The sequence below is a fragment of the Phascolarctos cinereus genome, unplaced genomic scaffold, assembly GCF_003287225.1.
Source record: "Phascolarctos cinereus isolate Bilbo 61053 unplaced genomic scaffold, phaCin_HiC Scaffold_1;HRSCAF=81, whole genome shotgun sequence".
In the NCBI taxonomy this organism is placed as follows: Eukaryota; Metazoa; Chordata; class Mammalia; order Diprotodontia; family Phascolarctidae; genus Phascolarctos; species Phascolarctos cinereus.
In genome coordinates, this window is record NW_027555514.1 from 162,151,458 (window position 1) to 162,174,133 (window position 22,676).

The 22,676-nt window shown below is 36.4% G+C and overlaps 1 protein-coding gene across 3 annotated transcripts in view; it reads right to left on the reverse strand.

Moving 5' to 3' along the window:
• The window catches only part of DHTKD1 (dehydrogenase E1 and transketolase domain containing 1), a 75,521-nt gene that overhangs the window by 45,837 nt on the left and 7,008 nt on the right, over positions 1-22,676 (reverse strand). For all 3 annotated transcript variants that reach the window (XM_020999686.2, XM_020999684.2, XM_020999685.2), the window contains exons 2-4: positions 8,470-8,625; positions 5,124-5,335; positions 2,304-2,498 (exon numbers count right to left, since the gene is read on the reverse strand). In XM_020999686.2, coding sequence (XP_020855345.1) covers positions 2,304-2,498; positions 5,124-5,335; positions 8,470-8,625 — 563 coding nt within the window. The remainder of the gene's footprint in view (positions 1-2,303; positions 2,499-5,123; positions 5,336-8,469; positions 8,626-22,676) is intronic.

A 22,676-nucleotide genomic window follows, 5' to 3' on the forward strand; every position in this document is an offset into this window, starting at 1 on the left:
TCCAAACGAATGAAAAATCAGAAAACAATGTGAAATATCTCATTGGAAAAACAACTGACCTGGAAAATAGATCCAGGAGAGACAATTTAAAAATTATTGGACTATCTGAAAGCCATGATCAAAAAAAGAGCCTAGACATCATCTTTCAAGAAACTATCAAGGAAAACTGCCCTGATATTTAGAACCAGCAGGCAAAATAGAAATTGAAAGAATCCACCCCTCTCCCCCTGAAAGAGATCCCCAAAGGAAAACCCCCTAGGAATATATAGCCAAATTCCAGAGTTCTCAGGTCAAGGAGAAAATATTACAAGTGGCCAGAAAAAAACAATTCAAGTATTGTGGAAACACAATCAGGATAACACATGATTTAGCAGCTTTTATGACTGCAGGCCATGGAACATAATATTCTGGAGGGCAAAGGAAATAGGATTACAACCAAGAATCATCTACCCAGCAAAAGTGAGTATAATACTTCAGGGGAAAAAAATGGTCATTCAGTGAAATAGAGGACTTTCAAGTATTCTTAATGAAAAGACCAGAACCGAATAGAAAATCTGACTTTCAAATACAAGACTCAAGTGGAACATGAAGAGGTAAACAGGAAAGAGAAATCATAGGAGATCTGTAATATCAAAACAATTCAGGGACTCCCATGATAATAGTAGTAGTGATACTCATAATGTATATCTTATTAGAGCTAAATAAAGATGAAAATGACAATACTTGGGGTAAATATGTTATCTCCTAACAGTCCAGGAGTCTTGGACTACAGGCTGGGAGCCATTACTCTAAATCGGAGATAACCAGCAAGTGCTGGGATATTTGCCTCTTTTCCTACTTCTCACACAAGAGTAAGAAGGGGACACAAATTATGTCTAGCCTCAAGCAATATGCAAGATGATGGGTCTAGCAGGTAACTAGTGAAAAAAGGGCTTGAGACAAGAACATAAGAGAGATTTTTGATACCTATCTTGTAGACAGCTCCAGATACTGGGAGACTTGCTGTGATAAACTGAGGTCTATAAGGCCATGAAGATTAGCATGAGTTTGGAGAGGGAAGGAGAAGGAAAGAATAAAAGGGGAGAGAAAGAAAGAGATATATCACTGTGTGAGCCAAGATAAAACGTGGGGCGTGGCCCTCTGTAGAGGGATCCCTATCACCAAAACTACAAGACCCTGGGAATTTAAATGTATCTTTGAGACTAGTAATTGCTCATCATTTCAATTTTGTTTTCCTCATTTTAGTAACATTTTTCTCTGAAAAACTGTGAACGCCAGTACACAATCAGTCTCAGTAAACTAAGGGATATGTTTATGTTTTCCCATCTTTCTTGGGGAAAGACTACAGGAAATTCGAATTAGAAAGAGAAAAACCCCCTAAAGTGTACCTGGATCCTTTGTATCTGAAGACAATCTCTGACACAAAATATTATAGGACTTTTGTGACAATTTCTAGTCCATTGTATAGTTCCATGGATTGTTTTTTAAACTAAACAAATGAAGATTATCAAAGTTTTTGTTGTTGTTCAGTTGTTTTTTAGTTGGATCCAGTCTGACTCTTCTTGATACCATTTGGGATTTCCTGGCAAAGATACTGAAGTAGTCTACCATTTCCTTCTCCAACTCATGTTACAGATGAGGAAAGGTGGCTAATAGGGTTAAGTGACATAGCTAGTAAGTGTCTGAGGCCATATTTGAAACTCAGGTATTCTTGACTCCCGGCCTGGTGCTCTCTACACTTCACCATCTAGTGGCCCTTATCAAAGTCAATTACCTTCAATTATGGGACATAGAACACCAGTGAAATTTAATACTGAATAAACATTATTAATCTATGATCTTTGTGATGTCCCTTGATAGCAAATCTTTATCCTAAAGTTTTCAGAGAGAATTCTAAGGCAGATAAATTAGAAGGGGTACAAAACAGAGGTTCAGGCTTGGTTGGATTAAAAGGTGTTACTAATGTGATTATATTATGATAAAGAACACTATTTACAAATGAATGGACGTGAGTCTCCTTAGAAAACACAGTGCCACATAGCTGGAATTAATCTATTTAATCTTAACAACCTTGTGAGAAATAAAGTAAGGTTCAAAATTCCCTTAAAAATAAATGTGCAGGAAGATATATAGCAACTCAGCCTGAATGCTGGGAAGCTAGTCTTATTCAATAGAGCATAATTGTATTAAATAGTTGACACATGTCTACTTGGATTTTCAAAGCAAAGTACAGTCAATTCAGTCTGAAAAAGAAGGGTAGATTAGCCAATGTTAGCAAAAGACAGAAAAAGTATCTGTCTTACCTCTGGTGGGAACTGTAGAAGGCCAGTCAATAAATTAAGCCTCCCTCGATGGGGCATCCCAATGATGACATCTGTCACACTACTGTAGGCTGCCATCTTTAACAACTCATGGAAAAAACCCATCATGCTTTCTGCCCCTTCACCACCATATCGCTTTACTGTGGCAAATTTGGTGGCCAAAAAATGGTCAAACTCCTGGAGAACAGAATATCAGCTATTTTAGCAATACAACATCTGCACAATTGAAAGGCTCACAAATTGAACTTCTCAAGGACAAGAACTATTTCTTCTCATGTTTATATTCCATGTTTCCACAGTATCTACTACCTTATATGCATGTACTATTCAATTACAACTGCAAACTGTCAAAACTAACAGCAGCTTATATTTTTGGGGGAGGGGCAGTGTAGGGTAGAAAATGTGTGTTCCTCACAACTCCAATGAGTTAGATAATTTAAGTGTTATTTTCCTCATTCTACAGGTGAGAAAACTGAGGTTTAGAGATTTCATGAGGCTTGTCTTAGTCATTTAGGAATAGATCTATCAACAAACATTAATTTAGTGCCTTCTATATGCCAAGCACTGGGGATATAAATACAAAAGTGATACTCAGGATCACATAACTAGTAAGTGAACTGGGGAAGAGGAGTCTTCCTGGCTCTAGACCTGGTACTCTATCCACTGTGCCACCTAAGTGCCCATGCCAAAAGGAATAGTCCATTAAAATTTCTTATATTTTGGTGCTAAGCTATAAAGGACCAACATGTTACTTTGTATGGTGCAGCTGACCTATTTTCCACAAAATAAGGATTAAAAAATGACTACAAAGTTTCCAACAGATGCAAATAAAAAGTATGTGGAATTACTTCCATGTTATGAATGCAATATATACTATACTATAGGCAACTTTTCTTGGTACTTTACATGGGTCCATAATGTCAAAACTGTTTTTATAGTAATTTGAAGATATTATTTGCCCATTAAAATACTCCTCCTTTTCCAACTATACATCTGTGTGAAGTCAGATTTTTTTTTCATATATTTCAGTCAAAATAACATATTGCAACAGACTGAATAAAGAAGCAGATATGAAAATAAATAAAGGAATAAATAATATAAGAGTGAGACAGTCTTTGCCCTGAAGAAACTCATATTCTACAGTCCATGTGTTCATAGATAAATAAATACAGGCTATATATCCCTCAAATACAGTGATTGGAATGAACTGACAACAGGAAAAAAACCAGGAGGTCTTCTTGACAGAAGCAGCACTTGAGCTGAGTCTTGAAAGAAGGTGGGGATTCTAAGAGACTGAGATGAGTAAGAACATTTTAGGCACAGAGACAGGAGATGTAATGTCACATATAGGGAACAGGAAGCAAACTGGTTTGAATGCAGCACAGAGTGCAGGGTGAGTAATGTGTAATCAGCCTGGAAAAATAAGCTGGAATCAAATTGTGAAGGGCATCAGATATAAGAGGAATTTGTATTTTAACCCAAAGGCAGCAGGGAGCTTCAGAAACTCCTTAAGCATAGAAGTGACATAATTAGATCCGTGCTTTAGAAAAATCAGTATCAAAATATTAGTGAGGCAGCTGCATGGAAGATGGATTAGAGCGGGGAGACTGGATGCAGAGAAATAGGTACAAAGTACTAAGGACTAAATACTAATTAAATTGAGTGACTACTAAGTACTTCAAAGTACCAAGTACAAGTACTTAGACTAAGTTCTAGGTACTAAGACTACAAAGTAGAAAAATAGTGTCTTGTCAATTATCTGTCCAGTTCTCTTGTTCCTGGCTCAGTCACAGACTATACTTCTGGGTTGACAATTAAAAAGGAATAACAATAATAACATTTTTTTTTCATTTTGAACTTATATATAAAAAGACAAAAAAACAACATTTCCATGTATACAGAACAACATAAAGAGGATCCAATATATAATCATGAACTTCCATTTCATACTGTTCACTTAAAAAAAAAACCCATTAAGTACTAAATACTACACATTGTTTTCAAAGCTACCCTACTTTTCTGTGCTTCCTTCTAAGTTTTCTTTAGTTCTCTGCTGTACACTTTTTATATTTCCCACACACACACCCTAGAAAAGGTAACAATTAAACACAAATATATATACGCACACACACACGTATGTATGCTGTACATACTTCTATTTGTAGGTTCTTTCTCTGGAAGTGGATAGCATCTTCCTTCATAGATCCTTAATAGTAACAACATTTCACAAGGAATATGGCAAAAGGATATATATGCACAGTGATTTAAAGAAAAACAACACTCAAATTCAGAATATGACTGATGGTGAAGCATGCTTTCTATCTCTTCACAAAGAGATGGTGGACTATGGTGTGGAAAAAAGCGTACATTTTCAGTCATAGCCAATGTGTTTTTCTTGACTATACTTCTCTGTTACAAGGCCAGGTTCTATTGGAAGGTGGAGGAATTATGTGAAATTATACAATATTTTTTAAAGAGTGTCAATAAGACAAAAGAAAGAAAAGTGTCGATGACAGAAAAAAACAATCCTAAAATCTAAAACATCTTCTAGTAAACTATATTTTTCTCCTCCCTCTGTTACTTCCCATGATACCCTTCTAAGCATGCACAATGAATGTACTCACAAATATACACACTTTAAAAAAACCCAGAAGAAACTATGGGTTAAATCAATACAGAATTTTAATTTCTTCTCTTCAACTGACTTACTCAGATTTAAATATTTCTCCATTAAATAAGCCATATTGTTTCAACATACTCACAGACATCTTATACTACTATTTCTACACCAACATTTTGTACCTGAGATTCCAGCATTAGCCGGGACAGATGTTTTCTCTCTTCTGTAGTGAATGTCTCCTTTTTTAATTCCTCAAATCTACTTGCAAACCAATCTTTTTCCTCCTGAGTCTGCAGCTGGGTTGTTTCAATAGAAATCTGCCCACAGTAGATGTGGTTAAGGTAAGCCAACACTTCTTCCAAAGAGGCTTCCTCCTTCCCCATGCTTAGTAATCCTAGAGCAGAAATCAAAGGTGATAAAGGAAGAGATTTCAGCTCACATAACCTTTTCTTAATCTTTTACAACACGTCAGACTTTATTAAAACACTGATAAGAGGTTCTTATTTGTAACTCTAGTGCTCAATACAATGCCTAGAACACAGAAGGTATAATAAATGTTTATTGAAATGAACTGAATTTTAAAAAATGCCAGTTTTGTTAAACTGAGAACACAGTGGTCAGAGGTTATAGTGGTAAAAGAAAGCCTACATTTCTTCAGTGCTAGAACAAACATCTATTTGCTAATGCTTAGGATTTCCATATTTCTGCTCTATACTTATTATTTCAAATGGAGAATTCAAGTTCTCCAAAAATGTGACAGAATTCACCAAAATGTTATGGTAACCCATAGAATTTCTTTGTCTTCAGCAGGAACTCCCACAAATATTAAGACTATTACTGTAGAAGTACGTTTTGATGGACATGTAGTCAGAGATTCATGTGTTTAAATATCAGAACAATATATCTACAACGTAATTTTTAAATGAATTTAAGCAACTGTAGGAGGACAAAATGCAATGATTATATTATTCCAATCTTTGTTAAATATATAATCAGTGTACATATACAATTATCCATGTATTGACATATTCCATACAAATCATTTACACAAGCCACATAATATTCTATCATGTTAATATGTTACATTTAACTTAACTTCTTCTGAATTGTTAGGGTTTCAGTTTATTAAAATTGCCTTAATTTGCATTTTTAAATGGCTAGTGATGCTGTGCATATATTTATGTGATGATTTATTATCTCTTTTTAATATGTAAACCTTTTACCAACTGATTTCTTATCTATACACATCACTATCAGCTTAACGATCAGAATCCCAGCATTGACCTAATATATTTATATTTGGTCTTTACATACTTTAGATCAAAGTTTCCTGATTTATAGGCTGCTGACCCCTAGGGTGCCAAGAAATTATTTTTGCAAAGTAGCACTCCCTGTGGATCATTCCTGTTTCATCATCTCCTTTGCCTCTAACCCTCTCTGTTCTTCCAAAGTGACCTTACTGACCTCTCTGCATAGTCTTTATTTCATAATTGACAAATTCAACTACATATTGCCCTCTATCCTTGAATTCCTAGGTCCCTTCTCTACCACCATTCCATCTTGCCAGTCATCAACTCTGGGGCCCTCCCACCATCTATTTCTATTCCCATGCTACTGAATGACTATAGAGGACCACGAAAATTAAGTCCATTACAAATTATTGTGGCCAAACTCAAGTGGATCCTGAATGACTCTTTATAATGATTCACTCAGTTATTTCACTTGAACCTACCATCCCTTCAAGTTATCATCCTATATTCCTCTTTCTTTTTATTGAAAAGTGTCAAGAAAGACCTGTTAACTTTAGATCCCAGGCTCCACTTCCTCACAACCTACTCACTTTTCAACTGCTAAAAAAATCAAATTTCTGAGCATAATGCTTTATTAAGATTTCCTATCCAAGGTTACCAATGATTTCCCAACTGCTAAACACAATGGCTTTTTCTTAGTCCTCATCCTTCTTGACTTTTTAAAAAATCTCAATTGCTTTTAATACTGCTAATCAACCTCTCTTCCTGGATACTTACTCTTTCCTTGGATTCTAAGATTCTGTTCTTCCCTGGTTCTCCACCCACCTGTCTTCCTATTCCTTTTCAGCCTCCTCTTTCTGTGTTATCATCCATCTTCCACCTCACAAGAGTGGGAAGGCCATCTTCCCCTTCTATATTCTTGCCCTCAGTGGTCTCATGAGTCTAATTATCTCCAGAGAGTCAACTCCCAAATCTATATATCCAGCCATAATTGCTCTCACTAAGGTTGTCCAAGACCCTCTTCTTTCAATCTACAAACTCTCTCTAGGTAACCTCATCAGTTACATGCTAAACATTTTCACCTGGATGTGTTCCTTCATTATCTCAAACTCAACATGTCCAGAATAGAGCTCATCATCTTTTCTTCCTAAATCTATTATTTCTTCAAACTTATCTATTTTTTTTTGGTTAGGCAATGGAATTAAGTGACTTGCCCAGGGTCACAGAGCTAGTAAGTGATATGTGTCTGAAGCAGGATTTGAACTCAGGTCCTCCTGAATCCAGGGCCAGTGCTCTATCCACTGTACCACCTAGCTGCCCCCCAAACTTTTGTATTTCTATTTAGAATTCTGCCATCTCCCAGTCACTCACATTTGTAATTTCAGTTGTCTGTGTGGGCTGCCTCCACTTCCTCTCCTCTCACTCCTTAACCTTTTGCAAACTGGCTTCAGACTTTATCATTCAACTGAAACTGCTCTCTGCAAAATTATCAAAGATCTCTTAATTGACAAATCTGATTAAGTTTTTTCTCAGTATCCTTCTTGACCTATTTGTTGCCATGACACTCATGACCACCTCTCTCTCCTGAATTCTCTCTCCTCTGGTTTCTCATATCATTAATCTCTCCTGACTCTACTCCTACCTGTCTGAACACTCCTTTTGCATCTTATTTACTGGTTCAACATCCATATAACGTTCTCTAAGTGTTCCACAAAATTCTGTCCTGGGCTCTCGTCTCTTTACCCTTTACATTCTCTCTCAATAAACTCATTAGTTTCTATGGATTTAAATATCATCTCAATTCTATTGATAAATACGTCTGTTTTTAACCCATTTCACTAGCTGTCACTTTTGATTGATAGCTATCACTTTGGAATGTTTTAAAATATGGTAGGTTGAGCAAAAAAAAATATGGTAGGTTTAATCAAAATAGAAATCAGAACCATGAATCAAAATGAAATCTCCATCGCATTCCAATGGCTCAAATACCAATTGCTTGGGAAAGGTGAATGTGTACAAAATGTGTACTAAGATAGTAATTCCTTCTTAATTCAGATAAAAAGGTGCTGTCACTAAAAGATTCTGTTAGAATAGAAGAGTATTTTGACTTTCCACACGGAAAGAACTCTCCCCAGGCTACCCTTGAAAACTCTAGGTAATGCTTTGGTTTCAATAAGCAGAGTGTAAACTGTATAGATGCAGAATTGAAGACTGGTGCACATGAGTGTCCTAGCTTGACAGGCCTCATATCCCAACCATGATTGCTACTGAACTTTACCTGTGGTATTGAACGGTCCCTGAAGAGTCTCAACAAGAGTTTGGATTTCAGGTACATTCTCCATTACAGCTTGACCAGCAAAAAGGGGATTGATTTTGGCAGCTTTATGACCATGTTCACAGTATGCTGTGACCAAACGCGCAAGACCATGATCAACTAATATAAAGGAAAAAACACAGTTTATTAAAAGTTGTCTAAAAGAAGATACAGCATTATACACAAATTTTAAGGCCCTTAAAAATTGACCACAGACTCAATAAGTGGTCAAAGAATATTCTCTCAAAAGAATTACAAACTATTAATAACTATATGAAAGATGTTCCAAGTCACTAATAATATAAATATACAAATCAAAACAATTCTAAGCTTTCACCTTACACCCAGCAAATTGGCAAAGATGACAAAAGTACAGGAATAGTCAATGTTGAAGGGACTGTGGGAATACAGGCACATTTTAATAGAGGTATGAATTAATAAAATCACTTTGAAATTCATTTAGAATTACCCAAATAAAATTTCCACATGCTTTGAACCAGAGATTCTATTACTAGACATATATCCCAAGGAAATCATTGATACAAAAATATCCCCATATAGACCAAAATATTTATAATAGCACTTTTTGTGGTAGCAGAAACTGGTTTAAAAAAAAAGTAGATGCACATCAAACGGGGAATGCTTAAACAAATTATGTTACATGAATGTAGTAAAATCTTTTTTTTTTGGTGAGGCAAGTGGGATTAAGTGACTTCACCAGGGTCACGCTGCTAGTAAGCGTCAAGTGTCTGAGGCCAGATTTGAACTCAGGTCCTTCTGACTCTAAGGCTGTACCTCTATCCATCTAGCTGTCCTCTGTAATGGAATTTTTCACCTGAGCTCTGTTAACTATATTTTATCATAGTGAAATGTAAGAAATGACCAAGTTTTTCTTCAGAGACACCCTGAAAGTGTCCTTATATTGCTTCTTCTGACCACCATGGTGATCACTTGCCTAGTTCTCTGTACAATAGTCTTTTAGGGAAGCATATGTTTAGCATTCTAACAATGTGGTCAGCCCATCAGAATTGCACTCTCTATAGTATAATTTGACTTGGAAGATACCAGCAAAGGACCTAACTAATATGGCATGCCCACATCAAAGAAGGTGTTGTGCTCTATGAGCAAAGTAGAAATGAAGTAGCTGAAAAGAAACTCAATTTGTGCAAATTTAGAAAATCCACCCCAAACGTTCATATTGACCATTTGTACCCCACCTATGGTAGAACATCCCAAGTTCTTATTGGTCTAATCAGCCACAGCTGAACACATTGTAAGCTGACTCTAACATAGTGATGTCATTTTGGTCTTTTCTGAGAACAAAGGACAACAGCCAACCAAGAAATGACAAAAATCTGATAAATACAGAGAAGCATGGAAAGATACATACGACTAATATGATGAATACAGAGAAGAATAGAAATACTTCATAAACTGATTCTGAGTGAAATGAAGCCAAGAAAACAATACAGGTAAACAATGATTATGACAATGTAAATGGAAAATAACAACAAACACAAAACAATCTATGGGGTGAGGAAGGGGAGAGATGATACCGGGAGAAAGTTTTGGAGATATAAGAACATAAGAACCAATAAAATTTATTTTTTAAAAATAATTGTCAACTGATTTTTAAAAAGGCAATGCCCTACCCAGGTGTGCCATTAACAGTTTCTTTTACAATCTTCCCAAGACCAGACTTTATTTTTTTTCTTTTTTAGTGATTTAATTGTTGTAGGAAACCAGTGATATAGAAACTCCCTCCTCCAATATAACACAGATGCCTGGAACGTTGGGAGGTTAAACGATTTGCCCAATATGTGTATCAGAGACAGGACTTTATCTCAGGTCCTGCTGACTCCAAGGCCAGCTATTTAGCTATTTTGCTATGCTACCATTCAAAACACTTAATCAATTACACTGACTCTCTACTAAACTAAGATAGCCTAAGTAATGAGGTAAAGTTTTTGTTTTAACATCATTTCCAAGACTGATAAATAAAAAGGAAAGGGGAAAAGGCACTAACTAGTCAATGAAGCAATCATTTATTAAGCATCTACTATGTGCTAAGTATGCTAGGACTGGATATACAAAGACAAAAATAATTTCTGCCCTCAAGAAGCTTTATTCTTGGATAGGGAGCCACAGAAGTATAAGTCTAAATAAATACAAAGTATGTTCAACTATGGAAGAAAATACTGTCTTTAAGCACAAGGAAGGAAACAAGCATTTATTAAGCATCTATTATTTGCCAAGCACTGTGCTAAACACTTTACCAATATTATCTCATTTGATCCCTACAGCAATCCTAGAAGACAGGTAGAATTATTATGTCCATTTTAAGTTGAGGAAAGTGAGGCAGAAAGAGGTTAAGTGACTTCCCCAGGGTCACACAGCTGGTAAATATCTAAGACTGAATTGAACTTGGGTCTTCCTAACTCCAGGATGAAGCACTCTATCCACTGCACGACTTTACAGCTGCTATAGGCCTTCAGAAACAATTTTTAGAACTAATTTTTCATTTGTTGTTCAATCATTTTCAGTCATGGCCAACTCTTTGCGACCCGATTTGGGGTTTTCTTGGCAAGGATAGTGGAGTGGTTTGCCATTTCCTTCTGCAGATCATTTTACAGATGAGGAAAATGAGGCAAACAGGATTAAGTGACTTGCCCAGGGTCACGCAGCTAAGTAAGTATCTGAGGCTGGATTTGAACTCAGGAAGATGAGTCTTCCTAACTCCAGACATCATACTCTGTCCACTGCCCCACCTAGAACTCATTTAGATCATTCTAAATCTAAGCTTTTTTCTGCTTAGACAAAGAAAATTCGAAGGCGACAGAGTCCTCACATGCCTTTGGAAATCTCTTTAATAAAGCCATTTTAGAGTTCCAGTTTATAGTTTTCCCTGACAATAGGCAACATTACATAATAGGACAGAATACAGTTACAGAGCCCAGAAGAAAACTTGATTATAAACAGAACTATAGTTACATAATTTTCAGCATATCCTTGCAAAATCACTTTCCTAAAATCACTCAATCTCACTCTGATTTTTTCCTTTAATGCATCTCCTTTCCAGATGGTCAAAGATGAATTCAACAGTTATTTCCACAGAAGTAATAATACTTCTTCCTTCTCTTAGCCTGATCATTACCCTAATCCAGGTATTTTTCAAGAAAGAGGGTACTGCTCTTAAGTGGATCAGTGAAGGGTTCCTTGCCTTTGTCCAGTGACAACACTAATACTACCCTCAAGGAGAACAGTTTCTCCTGGAACATTCATGGAGGGTACCTCAAAGAAATAGGCAAGTGGGAAAGAGAATATAGTGAAATGCATTGGTTCAGAATTAACCGATAAGTTTTTCTTGCTCAGTTCTTGTCAATGGCATTATTGTCCTAACATTATTTTGTAATATGTAGTCACACAAAGCACTAGAAGCTAGCAAATCAGAAAAGGCCTTTTGCAGAAGCTCAGCACTTCAGCACACCTTGGAAGGAAGTTAGGGATTCTAAGGGGCAAAGGTGAGGTGGCATGGGAAATAGTCTGTGCAAAGGCCAAGGCAAGGATGGGGAATGGAATGTTGTGCATGAGTGAGTTAGCCAGTTTTATCTAGATGTCCAGAGCAAAGGGGAGTAATGTTAATAAGCCTAGGAAGGTAGGCAGGAGCCAGAATATGAAGGGCTTTTAAATACTAAACAGAAAAGTATATATTTTATCCTGGAGGCAACAGAGAGCAAAATAGGGAAGGCTCTTGAACACAGCAGTGACATAGTCAAACTTGTGCTTCAGAAGATTACTTGGGTCAGTGAATGGAAGGATTGGAAAAGGGGACTGGATTAGAACAATTAAGTGGCTGTTTCAATAGTCTAGAAAGATCAGAATCTATAAACATTTCAGGGGAAGGGTGATTAAAAACCACCAGAATCTAAAAAAGAATGTAATAGCCTGATTCTTAAAAGATTTTTTGTTTTGTTTTTTAAAAATCATTATTCGTGATTCACATTGCCACATTTTGGGGAAATAATTGTCAAAATTTTATCCTATGTTACTGAAAAGTTCATCATGTAAAGATATCCCTCTTCTTTTATGCCGTACATACTATATATACCCCACACATACAACCAGTCTTTCCTTTAAAAGCAGTTACCACAAAATAGCTATTTTCATCTATTTATCTCTGACCACCTCTAAACTAATCTCTAGCTTATTCAGGACCCCACAACCTATTCAAGAAATACTGTAAGAGTAATCCATACCTCCCCCACCTCCATTCTGAATTGGAAGTTTTTAATATATCAAAGTTTGTTTGAAAATTAGGTTCACTTGGAGCCAAAGCACATGATATTACTAATAGCCAGGTACAAGGTACACAAATTGTACAGATAAAAGTTTAACCAGTGAAAACATCACTATTTAAGAGGTTGCTCTAAGTGTAGTCACTATCTTTTTTAAGTCAAGACAAATTTTGAGAATAATTAAAAGTCTTGATGGAAATCAAATTTTCAGAATAATTTCATCCCAGTCATTACTGTATGAGGATGTGATGTGGCAGAAACTAGGGGTTTGATGAACACACACACACAAACACATACATATCCTTTTTGTTTTTTATATTCAGGGTGTTCCAAAAATCTCAATTCAGTTTTAAGTAAAGCTTAAGACTGTTAGGACACCTTATATCTGTGAACTTTTGGGACAACCTATATCTGTAATAGGAAAGCTTATGCCTTGTCAGTAAGATATCTAGTGGGAGTCACTAATAATTGCTTACTCCCTCTTCATATTTCCCAATCTGATCACTTTCATGACTTTAAAAAAAGGGGGGAAGGGCATTTTTTTAAAGGCAATTGGGGTTAAGTGACTTAAAAAAAGGGGGAAGGGCATTTTTTTAAGGCAATTGGGGTTAAGTGACTTGCCCAGGGTCACACGGCTAGTAAGTGTCAAGTATTTGGTCTGAGGCCAAATTTGAACTCAGGTCCTCCTGACTTCAAAGCGGGTGCTCTATCCACTGCGTCACCTAGCTACCCCAAGGGGAGGCATTTTTTAAGACAGCTGGCAAGATATAGGAGTGAAGTTTTGACCATGAAAGAAAGAAAAACCAGTGAAATGACCTTCATCTTTTTACCCCTGTGTCCTAACTACATATGACTTACAGTTAAATTTATCTGCAAAATAATGAGACAAATTATCTGTGACTCAGGGGTAACATAATAACAGAATATAAATGAGATATAATTTTGGTACTCTGCCTGTCTTATTATGAAGGTAAAAAAATCCATTTGTGACCAACACTTTTTCAGTGGATGTCCTATAGAAATAAGTCTTTGATGATCTTTCAGTCATACATAGAACACTATGAACTAAAGTACAGGCTTTAGGGGTAAAAAAAAAAAGCAAGGTCTCAGATTTCTAAGAACTTTCAGAGTATTTGGGACATTAATTTGTATGCACGATACAGTCCGAAAAGATTATCATTTTCTTATTGATCCTAATGGGTGCTTACACTTGGGCTCCAACCCTAAGATCATGTCTTTGGAAGACATCCAGTAAAGCCCATGAGAGAAAATTTTCCCTTGTTGCAGAACGCACGAGGACCTAACTCTGTAATTCCTTTTATCGGAACAGACACAGGGGTACCTAGCTCAAGGATTTTTGTCCCAGGATGGCCCAAGGACACTCCCTCATACCAGATATCCAAGGTCCATGCCTGGCAGCTAAAAAAACCTATCTTTTCTCCCTCAATGTCTGGTATCAACAAAGGTGTCCCTGTAGATTCCCTGAATTTTTCCATCCATAGATCACTGATGCCTGCTCCCAAAGACCCCGGGCCCCTGGTAATGCCTCTAAAGTCCTTAGGTTAACTAATTAGCATCCTTGGCATTCCCTTCCCTTGTCTCTTCCCCATATAAGCTCCAGCACTGTCCTCACTAGCTCAAAGGTTCCCTTGGAACTTCCCCAGCTTTGTTACAATAAACTTTTGCCACTACTAAGAGAAGTGTTGAGTGTGTGAATTCATTCTAGGCAACACAGCCTCCGCATTCTCGAGGTTCCTATCACCCCTAACCTCTTCAATCCTATTTACAGTTAACTGATTTTGTTCTGTAACTGCCTAAGTCATGGTTCTCTGTCTCTGAACTTAGTTCAGAATTCAGCTGGCTTGTAATAGGTTAAGTTTAGAAATCTAGTTCTCCTGCTAATTACTGTTTTATTCTTGCCTCAAGGAATTCTGCTTATCTTGAGGGATGTGGCTTTCTTAATGGACTCAGGCCTAATATCTTTATACAAGGAGGCTATCCTTCAAGGATATCTTGTTTGCTCTCCAAAGAAGTCAGGGCCCTTCTCTTTGGCCTTACAGGTGGAGTCAAAAAATGAACACATCTTAGCCTCAGGAGGGAAGAAGGGGTTTGTTGCTAGCCCTTCATTACAAATTTCCAGCCAATCATGCTGTTCTCCATGCCTCAGCTATGAAATCAATCATGTTGCCCTCAGCCCCATGATATCAACTGTCCTGTACTGTCCAACACCTATAAAAAGGAATCTGTCTTTTTGTTCAGGATCTTTGGCTGAAAACTGAAGCATTCATTGACCCATCTTATTCTCAAGTTTCACACCCTGTGAATAAAATGTTATCTTGCTCGGAGAAATGTGCCTCAGTTTACTCTTTTGTTAAATTTTACTAACAATAAGTTCAAGAATAATATGCAACAGAAAATGATCATGTCAAAAGGAATAAAATAGAGAGATACTCTGCCCATGATTCATAAAGGAGGGGGGAGATCAGTATAGGCTAAAACTTCTGGGAAGGGCCACCTCAGGGCTTCAAAGCTTGGCTTGAAAGGCTGAACAAAAGTTTTACAAAGAAATTATTTTGAACTCCTTATACCACATTCTACAACACATTCTAAATGGATTCATTATCTTAATGTTAAAGATCATGCTATAAAAAAATAAGAAGAGAAACAGATCATACACCTTTCACAGTTAGGGGTAGATGTATTCTTAATCAAGCAAAAAAGAGGCAATTACCAAATATAAAATAGGTAATTTTGATTACTTGAAACTGAAAAACTTCTACACAGAAAAAATTTATGCACCTAGGATGAGAAAGGAAGTGGCTGAATGAGAAAAAAATCTTTGTATAAATTTCTCTAATAAGGGTTTGTCATCCAAGGTATATAAACTATATATACAGAAAGAGAAAGAGAGAGAGAAGAGAGAGAGAGAGAGAGAGAGAGAGATAGCTGTATCTAGATAAATCTATATCTATATAAAACAGCCAAACCCCAGTAGATAAATGGAGAAAAAATTTACACAGCGCTCAAAAATACTGCAAAGTATTCCCAACCTGGTGAAAAAATGCTCCGAATCACTAATAAGAGAAATGCAAGTCAAAACAACTCTAAGGTTTTGCCGCACACCCTAGAAATTGGCAAAAATGACCAAAAATGGCAATATTCAATGTTGGAGGAGTTATGGAAGAATATGGAAGGCAATCTGGATTTATGCAAATAAAGTGATTAAAATGTCCATACCTTTTGAACCAGAGACTCCATTATTGGCTCCATTATTCCAAAGAACAAATTGATAAAAAGAAAGTCGTCACATACTCCAAAATATTTATAGCAGCACTTTTTGTAATAGTTAAGAGTTAGAAATAAAGTAGATGCCCATCAACTGGAGAATCACTAAACAAATTGTGGCACATGAATGTAATGGAATATTACCCTGCTGTAAGAAATTACATGTGTGACAAATACAGAGAAACATGGGAAGATCTGTATATCTATGAACTTATGCACAGTGAAATAAGCAGAGCTAAGAAAACAATATACACAGTAACTACAACAATGTAAATGGGAAGAAAAACTACACACCAAAAAATCAAAAGTAAATGCAACAAAATTATAAAGCTCAAGCAGCACTCAAATGAAGAAATGTGAGAAGCCACTCCAACCTGCTACTTCATAGAGGTGAAAGGTCTACAGGTATTACACATCACACATTTTCAGACTTTTTCAACAAGTTGTATGAACTTGTTGTACAGTACAACTTGTATCAACAACTTGTGCTGACTTTTTTTTCCTCTTTAAAAAATATTATTTATCATATTGGATGGCTCTCTGGGAAGGAGAGAGGAAGTAGAAGAAATACTTGGGATAATTTTGGTGGTGTAAGAAACAGAAAATATCAATAAAAATTTATTTTAAAACAGAAATTATATTGAGCATTTAAAGCAACAAAACCAAGTAAACATAATTTTTAATTTATTACATTTGATAACAGATATTTCGTTGTAAATGTCTACAATAATTTATTAGTTATCTATGTGACACTGGATCCCGTTAGTGTCCACACTAAAAGGGGACACTGTGTTTCCTTTAGTTTTTTTAATCCAGTCATCTCTTTAACATCCTTCTATTTATTTGTAGCTAGTGTATAAACTTTTACTATAGTTCTATTATATTCACTTAGTATCATTTTATATAGGTCTTGGTGAATCTTAATTATCTAAGAGTCAAAGAAATGTAGATTTAGAGTTTAGAGGTCAACAACTTCAATACCCTCATTTTAAAGATGAGGAAAGTTGGGCCCAGAGAAATTAAGTATTTTGTCCATAGTCCTAAGAGTAGCAAAATGGCAGAGCTAGGACTTGACTCTGGCTCCAAAGTCAGCATTTTTTTTCACTGCACCATATCAAGATAGAATAAGAATTATTAGAAAATGAAAGAGAGGCCTTTCTAATTTGCAGGTAGAAGAATTCATAACCAAATTAAAAGTGAAGACCACAGAAGACAAAATAAGCAATTTTGATTATATAAAATTAAAAAGTTTCAGGGCAAACAAAAATTAATACAACTAGAATAAGAATAGAAATTGCTGGGTTGGTAAAAAAGAAAAAATAACTCTGCATCAGGTATTTTTGACAAAAGTCTGATATCCAAGAGATAAAGGGAACCAACACCATACAAGACTCTTTTCTTTGTATTAGCTCAGGAGAGTTGCAAGAAAGGAAGTAGACCAGCTTGAAGTGGAGGCAGAGGATAGGGGTACATGGGTCATCAATGAGAGGCTTAGTCCAAAGAGAAGATGGAAGGGAACAGTTAGGCAGCTGATCCTGGTTGCCTTTGCCTTATAGAGAAAACAGGAATTGCCCACCCTGAATTCCATAGTAAAGGGCTAGAGAGATCTTTCAACATAAACAACAATTTTGAGAATAAGAAATGCAAGTGATCAACAATGATTGTCAGTGAGTCAAAAGAGTTTGGCCCAATACCTACACAGGAAGAAACAAATAATGTCAAATGACTGTTTGTCAAGACTGTGGCATCCAATTAGATGGATAACCCATAGTCAGTTTATGATATTTTTTAAATTATCCAAATACTAGTAATAGAAGCCAAAAAGATGGGAAAAACAGCTAAAACAGACCAGGTACACACAATATGGGTGACAGTTTCAAGAGCATTGCAGGACCGATTTTCAAGTTATTTGAAAGAGGAGAATTATTTTCAAATAACCGGAAAATTGTAGGATGTATAATGAATAAATACATAGAAAATTAAGTCAATCTATATACCAGGCACACAAATACTAAAGACGTATAGCTCCTATTCTTAAATAGCTTACATTCTAAGGGAAAACAATACATATAGGAGTGGTGGGTAAGGGAAGGGTGTTTTGGTCTAGGAAATCAGGGACGATAGGTGAAGCCTATTATGGTTCCAAGGACAAGAAACAGAGAAGAAGTGGGGGACGAATAGTTTGCTTGTAGTGGACTGGCAATGGTCAGGGTGAAGCATGGCTGAGGTCTGGAGTCTGCTAGACTGCTCACCAATCAGTACAGCATCTCTCTAGGATGGGAATTCTAGGAGCATCAGCCATGGTCTCAGAGTGGCATGCCAGGAAAATAGCCAGAATGAAATAGAACTGGGAGTCCAGCTTTTAATAGCAATAACAATAGCTAGCGTTTGTATATAACACTAAGGTTTTCAAGGGCTTTACGAGTATCTCATTTTATCCTCACAACAATCCAGGGAGGTAGGTAGAATTATTGTCTCATTTTACTAATGAGTAAACTTGGGTAAATGGAAGTTAAGTGACTTGCCCAAAGTCACATTAGCTATTAAGTCTAAAGCCATATTTGAACTCAAGTCTTCCCGATTCCAGGTCCAGGCTTTATCCACTGAGCCACCAGCTGTCTCATATTCTTATTCCCCAATAGGAGTGGTAAACTCCCTCCATCAAAGCAGATCTACATGTCATCTGCAACTTATGGTATTAGAGGTTTGCTTGGAGGATGACATTACAGGTCTGGACACATATATTATTAGGCACAAAACTAAGAGGACACCAACATATAGACCTACTTTCATATCTCTTTAAAATCTTTGAGAAAGATCTCCACAGGGATCAAGGGTGTTCTTTGTTTGTTTATTTTTTTGCTTTTTTTTTTTTCTGGTGAGGCAATTGGGGTGAAGTGACTTGCCTGGCGTCACACAGCTAGTAAGTGTCAAGTATCTGAGATGGATTTGAACTCAGGTCCTCCTGACTCCAAGGCTGGAGCTCTATCCACTGAGCTACCTAGCTGTCCCCGATCAAGGGTATTCTTAATGAAAACATGCAGATCCAGACTCTCCTCTCAAATTTTCTACAAGTTACACACAATTACTGAAAGGTATAGTAAATAAGAGACCCCACAGTGCTTACTGATTACAAACAGGAATTTGACCCAGAATAGTAAAAAGCTTTTAAAGGTTCTCTATCACCAAGGTATTCATGTGTAAGTTAAGATCACACATGATTCCTTAATAGATGCAACTCCAAAAAACTATGTTCAAACAATATCAAATAAGGCACAAAATAAAAGTATTTGCCATTTTTACTATGTCATCCTGCATAGACCCCAAATGAAAGAGAGCTTCCCTAAAGATGGTGAAATCCTCCAGGGGCCCTTGTTTTATGGGTGCCATTGTACTGATTACATTCAGCACCAGAATAAGGCCACTCATTTGTTCAGTCTAAAAATCCACAAAGGAGTGCCAGCAGATGAATCAATCAACCCACAAGCACTTACTGAGCACCTACCATATTACAAGCACTATATTTGATATTGAAGATACAAATGTGAGTTTATACTTTATTTTAGGAGATGTGAAGAATGGCATTGGATGGGCAACCCACCGAGGTGGTTAGTCCACTCCTACATATATAGATAGATAGATAGATAGATAGATAGATAGATAGATATAGATATAGATATAGATCTCTCTCTATATATACATATCTTAGATAAACTGCTGCAGATGGACAATGAATTGGGTCTGATACTAAATAGGAAGACAGTAGGCTATATTCTTTTTCTGGACTAAATTTTATTTTGTTAATTCAATGAAAATCTGCCTTCTCTCTCTTCCACCTCCCTCCTATATCTCTTTCTTGAGAAAGAAAGAAAAACAAAATCCCTGTTACAAATACATATGTTTGACATATACTCAGAAAAAACAAATCCCTGCACTGGCCATGTTCAAAAAAATGACTCAAATTGTACTCTGAGTCTCTCACCTTTCTGTCAGAAGGTGGATAGCATTTTCATCAAGAGTCCTCTAGAATTGTGGTTGGTCATTGTGTTGATCAGAGTTCCCAAGTCTTTAGTTGTTTATATTGTTTACAATAATGCTGTTATTGTATGAATTGTCCTCCTGGTTCTGCTCACTTTCCTCTGCATCAGTTCATACACGATTTCCCAGGTTTTTCAGAAACTCTACTCTTCATCATTTTTATAGCATTCTACTACATTCACATACCATAACTTGTTCAGCCATTCCCCAATTAATAGGCACCTCCTCAGTTTCCAAAGTAGACTATATTCTACAGCCTCTTCAATGATTCTAAGTTGCTTCCTGACATAAACACCTATCTTTTTAATTTTAATGTTTTCCTGATGATGCTGTACGACAGAAAATCATGGAACACCTCAAACTCTGAAAAAAATCAATATTGCAAGTGACCCAAAGGGCAATGGAAAGAGGTGCAAGAGGTGTACAGAATATTGCTAACAATGACTTTTTAAAATGGCATAAAAGATATGCAGGAAACATATAATTAGAAAGGAGGCAAGTTATTCATGAAAGATAAAAGATTCATAATAATATTCATTTATAATAGTAATGAATGTAGAAGGGTTTATATCCCAATCCCTTGATAATGATGATGATGATGAAGATGATGAGAGCTAGGGAATAGCTACTATCAGTAGGAAATATATTACACATCCAAAGAAGTATTGTTGTTTTGTTTTTCCCCCAACGAAATGGTTTGGCCTCAGTTCTTTTAAAAGATTCAGACACCAAATAGAAAAATCTCAATGACTTGAGTTCACTACTGGAAAGTTCCTGCAGTTTACATCCTTAGTCCCTTGTTCATTTCTATAGTTTTTGCTGTTCTCATTCAGCAGTGAAAAACAAATTCTCATTTGACTTTGCTCTGTGTCTCTTGTTAATAGTTAAACTTGTTTATCCTGTTGATCAAGATCATGACATCTGGAATCACTCCTATATTTGTGAATATTTTGCCTTCTTTCTTCTTCATTCCAACAGTGGACCCTACATAGTGCTTGCTGTGCATTTTTTTTTCCTACTGGAATCATATCAGCTTCAGATGCAGCTATAATAGCCTGCCTCCTGCTCCCCACCCCTCACAAAGCAAGGGAGGAGAAGGAGGAGATGGGGAAAAGGAGAGAAAGCAGCATTGGCTGCTAGATCTTCCACATGCTGACTATATATACGTTAGTGCATATGAAAAAAAAGCAAAATAAAATTTCACAGAATTCTAGAATGATTTGAAAAGGGACAGAAAGCAAACATTTTTTATTGGTAATTAGGTTGGCTCTAATAACGATGATGATAGCATTTATAATGGTAAGGGTTTGTGCAAGATTTTATTCTTCATTCTGTGTGCTTTTGATTATCTTTTGTTGATGGTTCTTAAGTTTAAAATCAATTAAAGAAAAAAAGTTTAAACCACTATGGATTTATCCTGAGTTTCTCTCTGCCTTGGGGCCTCTTTTCTCTTTTTGCGCTTTTTTCTCTCTTTCTCTTGTCTTTCTATGTCATTCTTGGGCTCAAGAAATATTTGCTACAAGTTTTCTTTTTTTCTTTTTTACAATGGTGGGTAGAGAGAATGTGAGGAGAGAAAATAAATGCTTGTTAATTGAAAAAATATTTCTTTATTATCTACTTGTTCCTGTAACTCCCTTAACTTCTCCTCTAAGAATCTGGATGCCATACCAGTTGGGGCACATGTGTTTAGTGATGATATTACTTCATTGTCTATGGTACCTTTTAGCAGGATGTAGTTTCCTTCCTCATCTCTTTTAATTAGGTCTATTTTTGCTTTTGCTTTGTCTAAGATCAGGATTGCTATTCCTGCTTTTTTTACTTCAGCTGAAGCATAATATATTCTGCTCCAGCCTTTTACCTTTACTCTGTATATATCCCTCTGCTTTCAAATGTATTTCTTCTAAACGATATATTGTAGGATTATGGTTCTTAATCCACTCTAATAAATGCTTCCGTTTTATGGGAGAGTTCATCCCATTCACATTCGCAGTTGTGATTACTATCTGTCTTTCTCGCCATCCTATTTCCCCACCCCACCCCCGTTTATGCTTTTCTCTCTCCTTTCTCCATTTCCCTCCAAAAAAAAAAATTATTTCATAAAAAGAAGTTTCAGTGATTTCCTCTTGTGTCTAAGAAAAAAAATAGAAAAAGGACATTTAAAGCTCTTCACAATCTGGTTCCAACCTATCTTTCTAGGCTGATTTCCCATGACTATCCACCAGGCACTCTACATTCCAAGCCAAAGTGGCCAATTTATTTCATTTTCCCTAGTCACAATATTCTATCCCCTGTCTCCTTCTTGCAGCCATTCCTAAGCATAGAAAGCCCTCCCTCCTCATCTTTGCCTCTCAAAATCCCAACTGTCTTCAAGGCTGAGCTCAAGCACTACCTCCTATATGAGATCTTTTCTGATCCCTTTCCCCATGCGACCTCTGCTGTCAGTGTCCCCTGTATCTGTTAGGGTCCCCTGTATTTTTAAATTTATATATCTTTTATAATGACGTCTCTGTGTCTTTTCTTTTTGTATAGCTACTGGTAATAGATAATCAATAA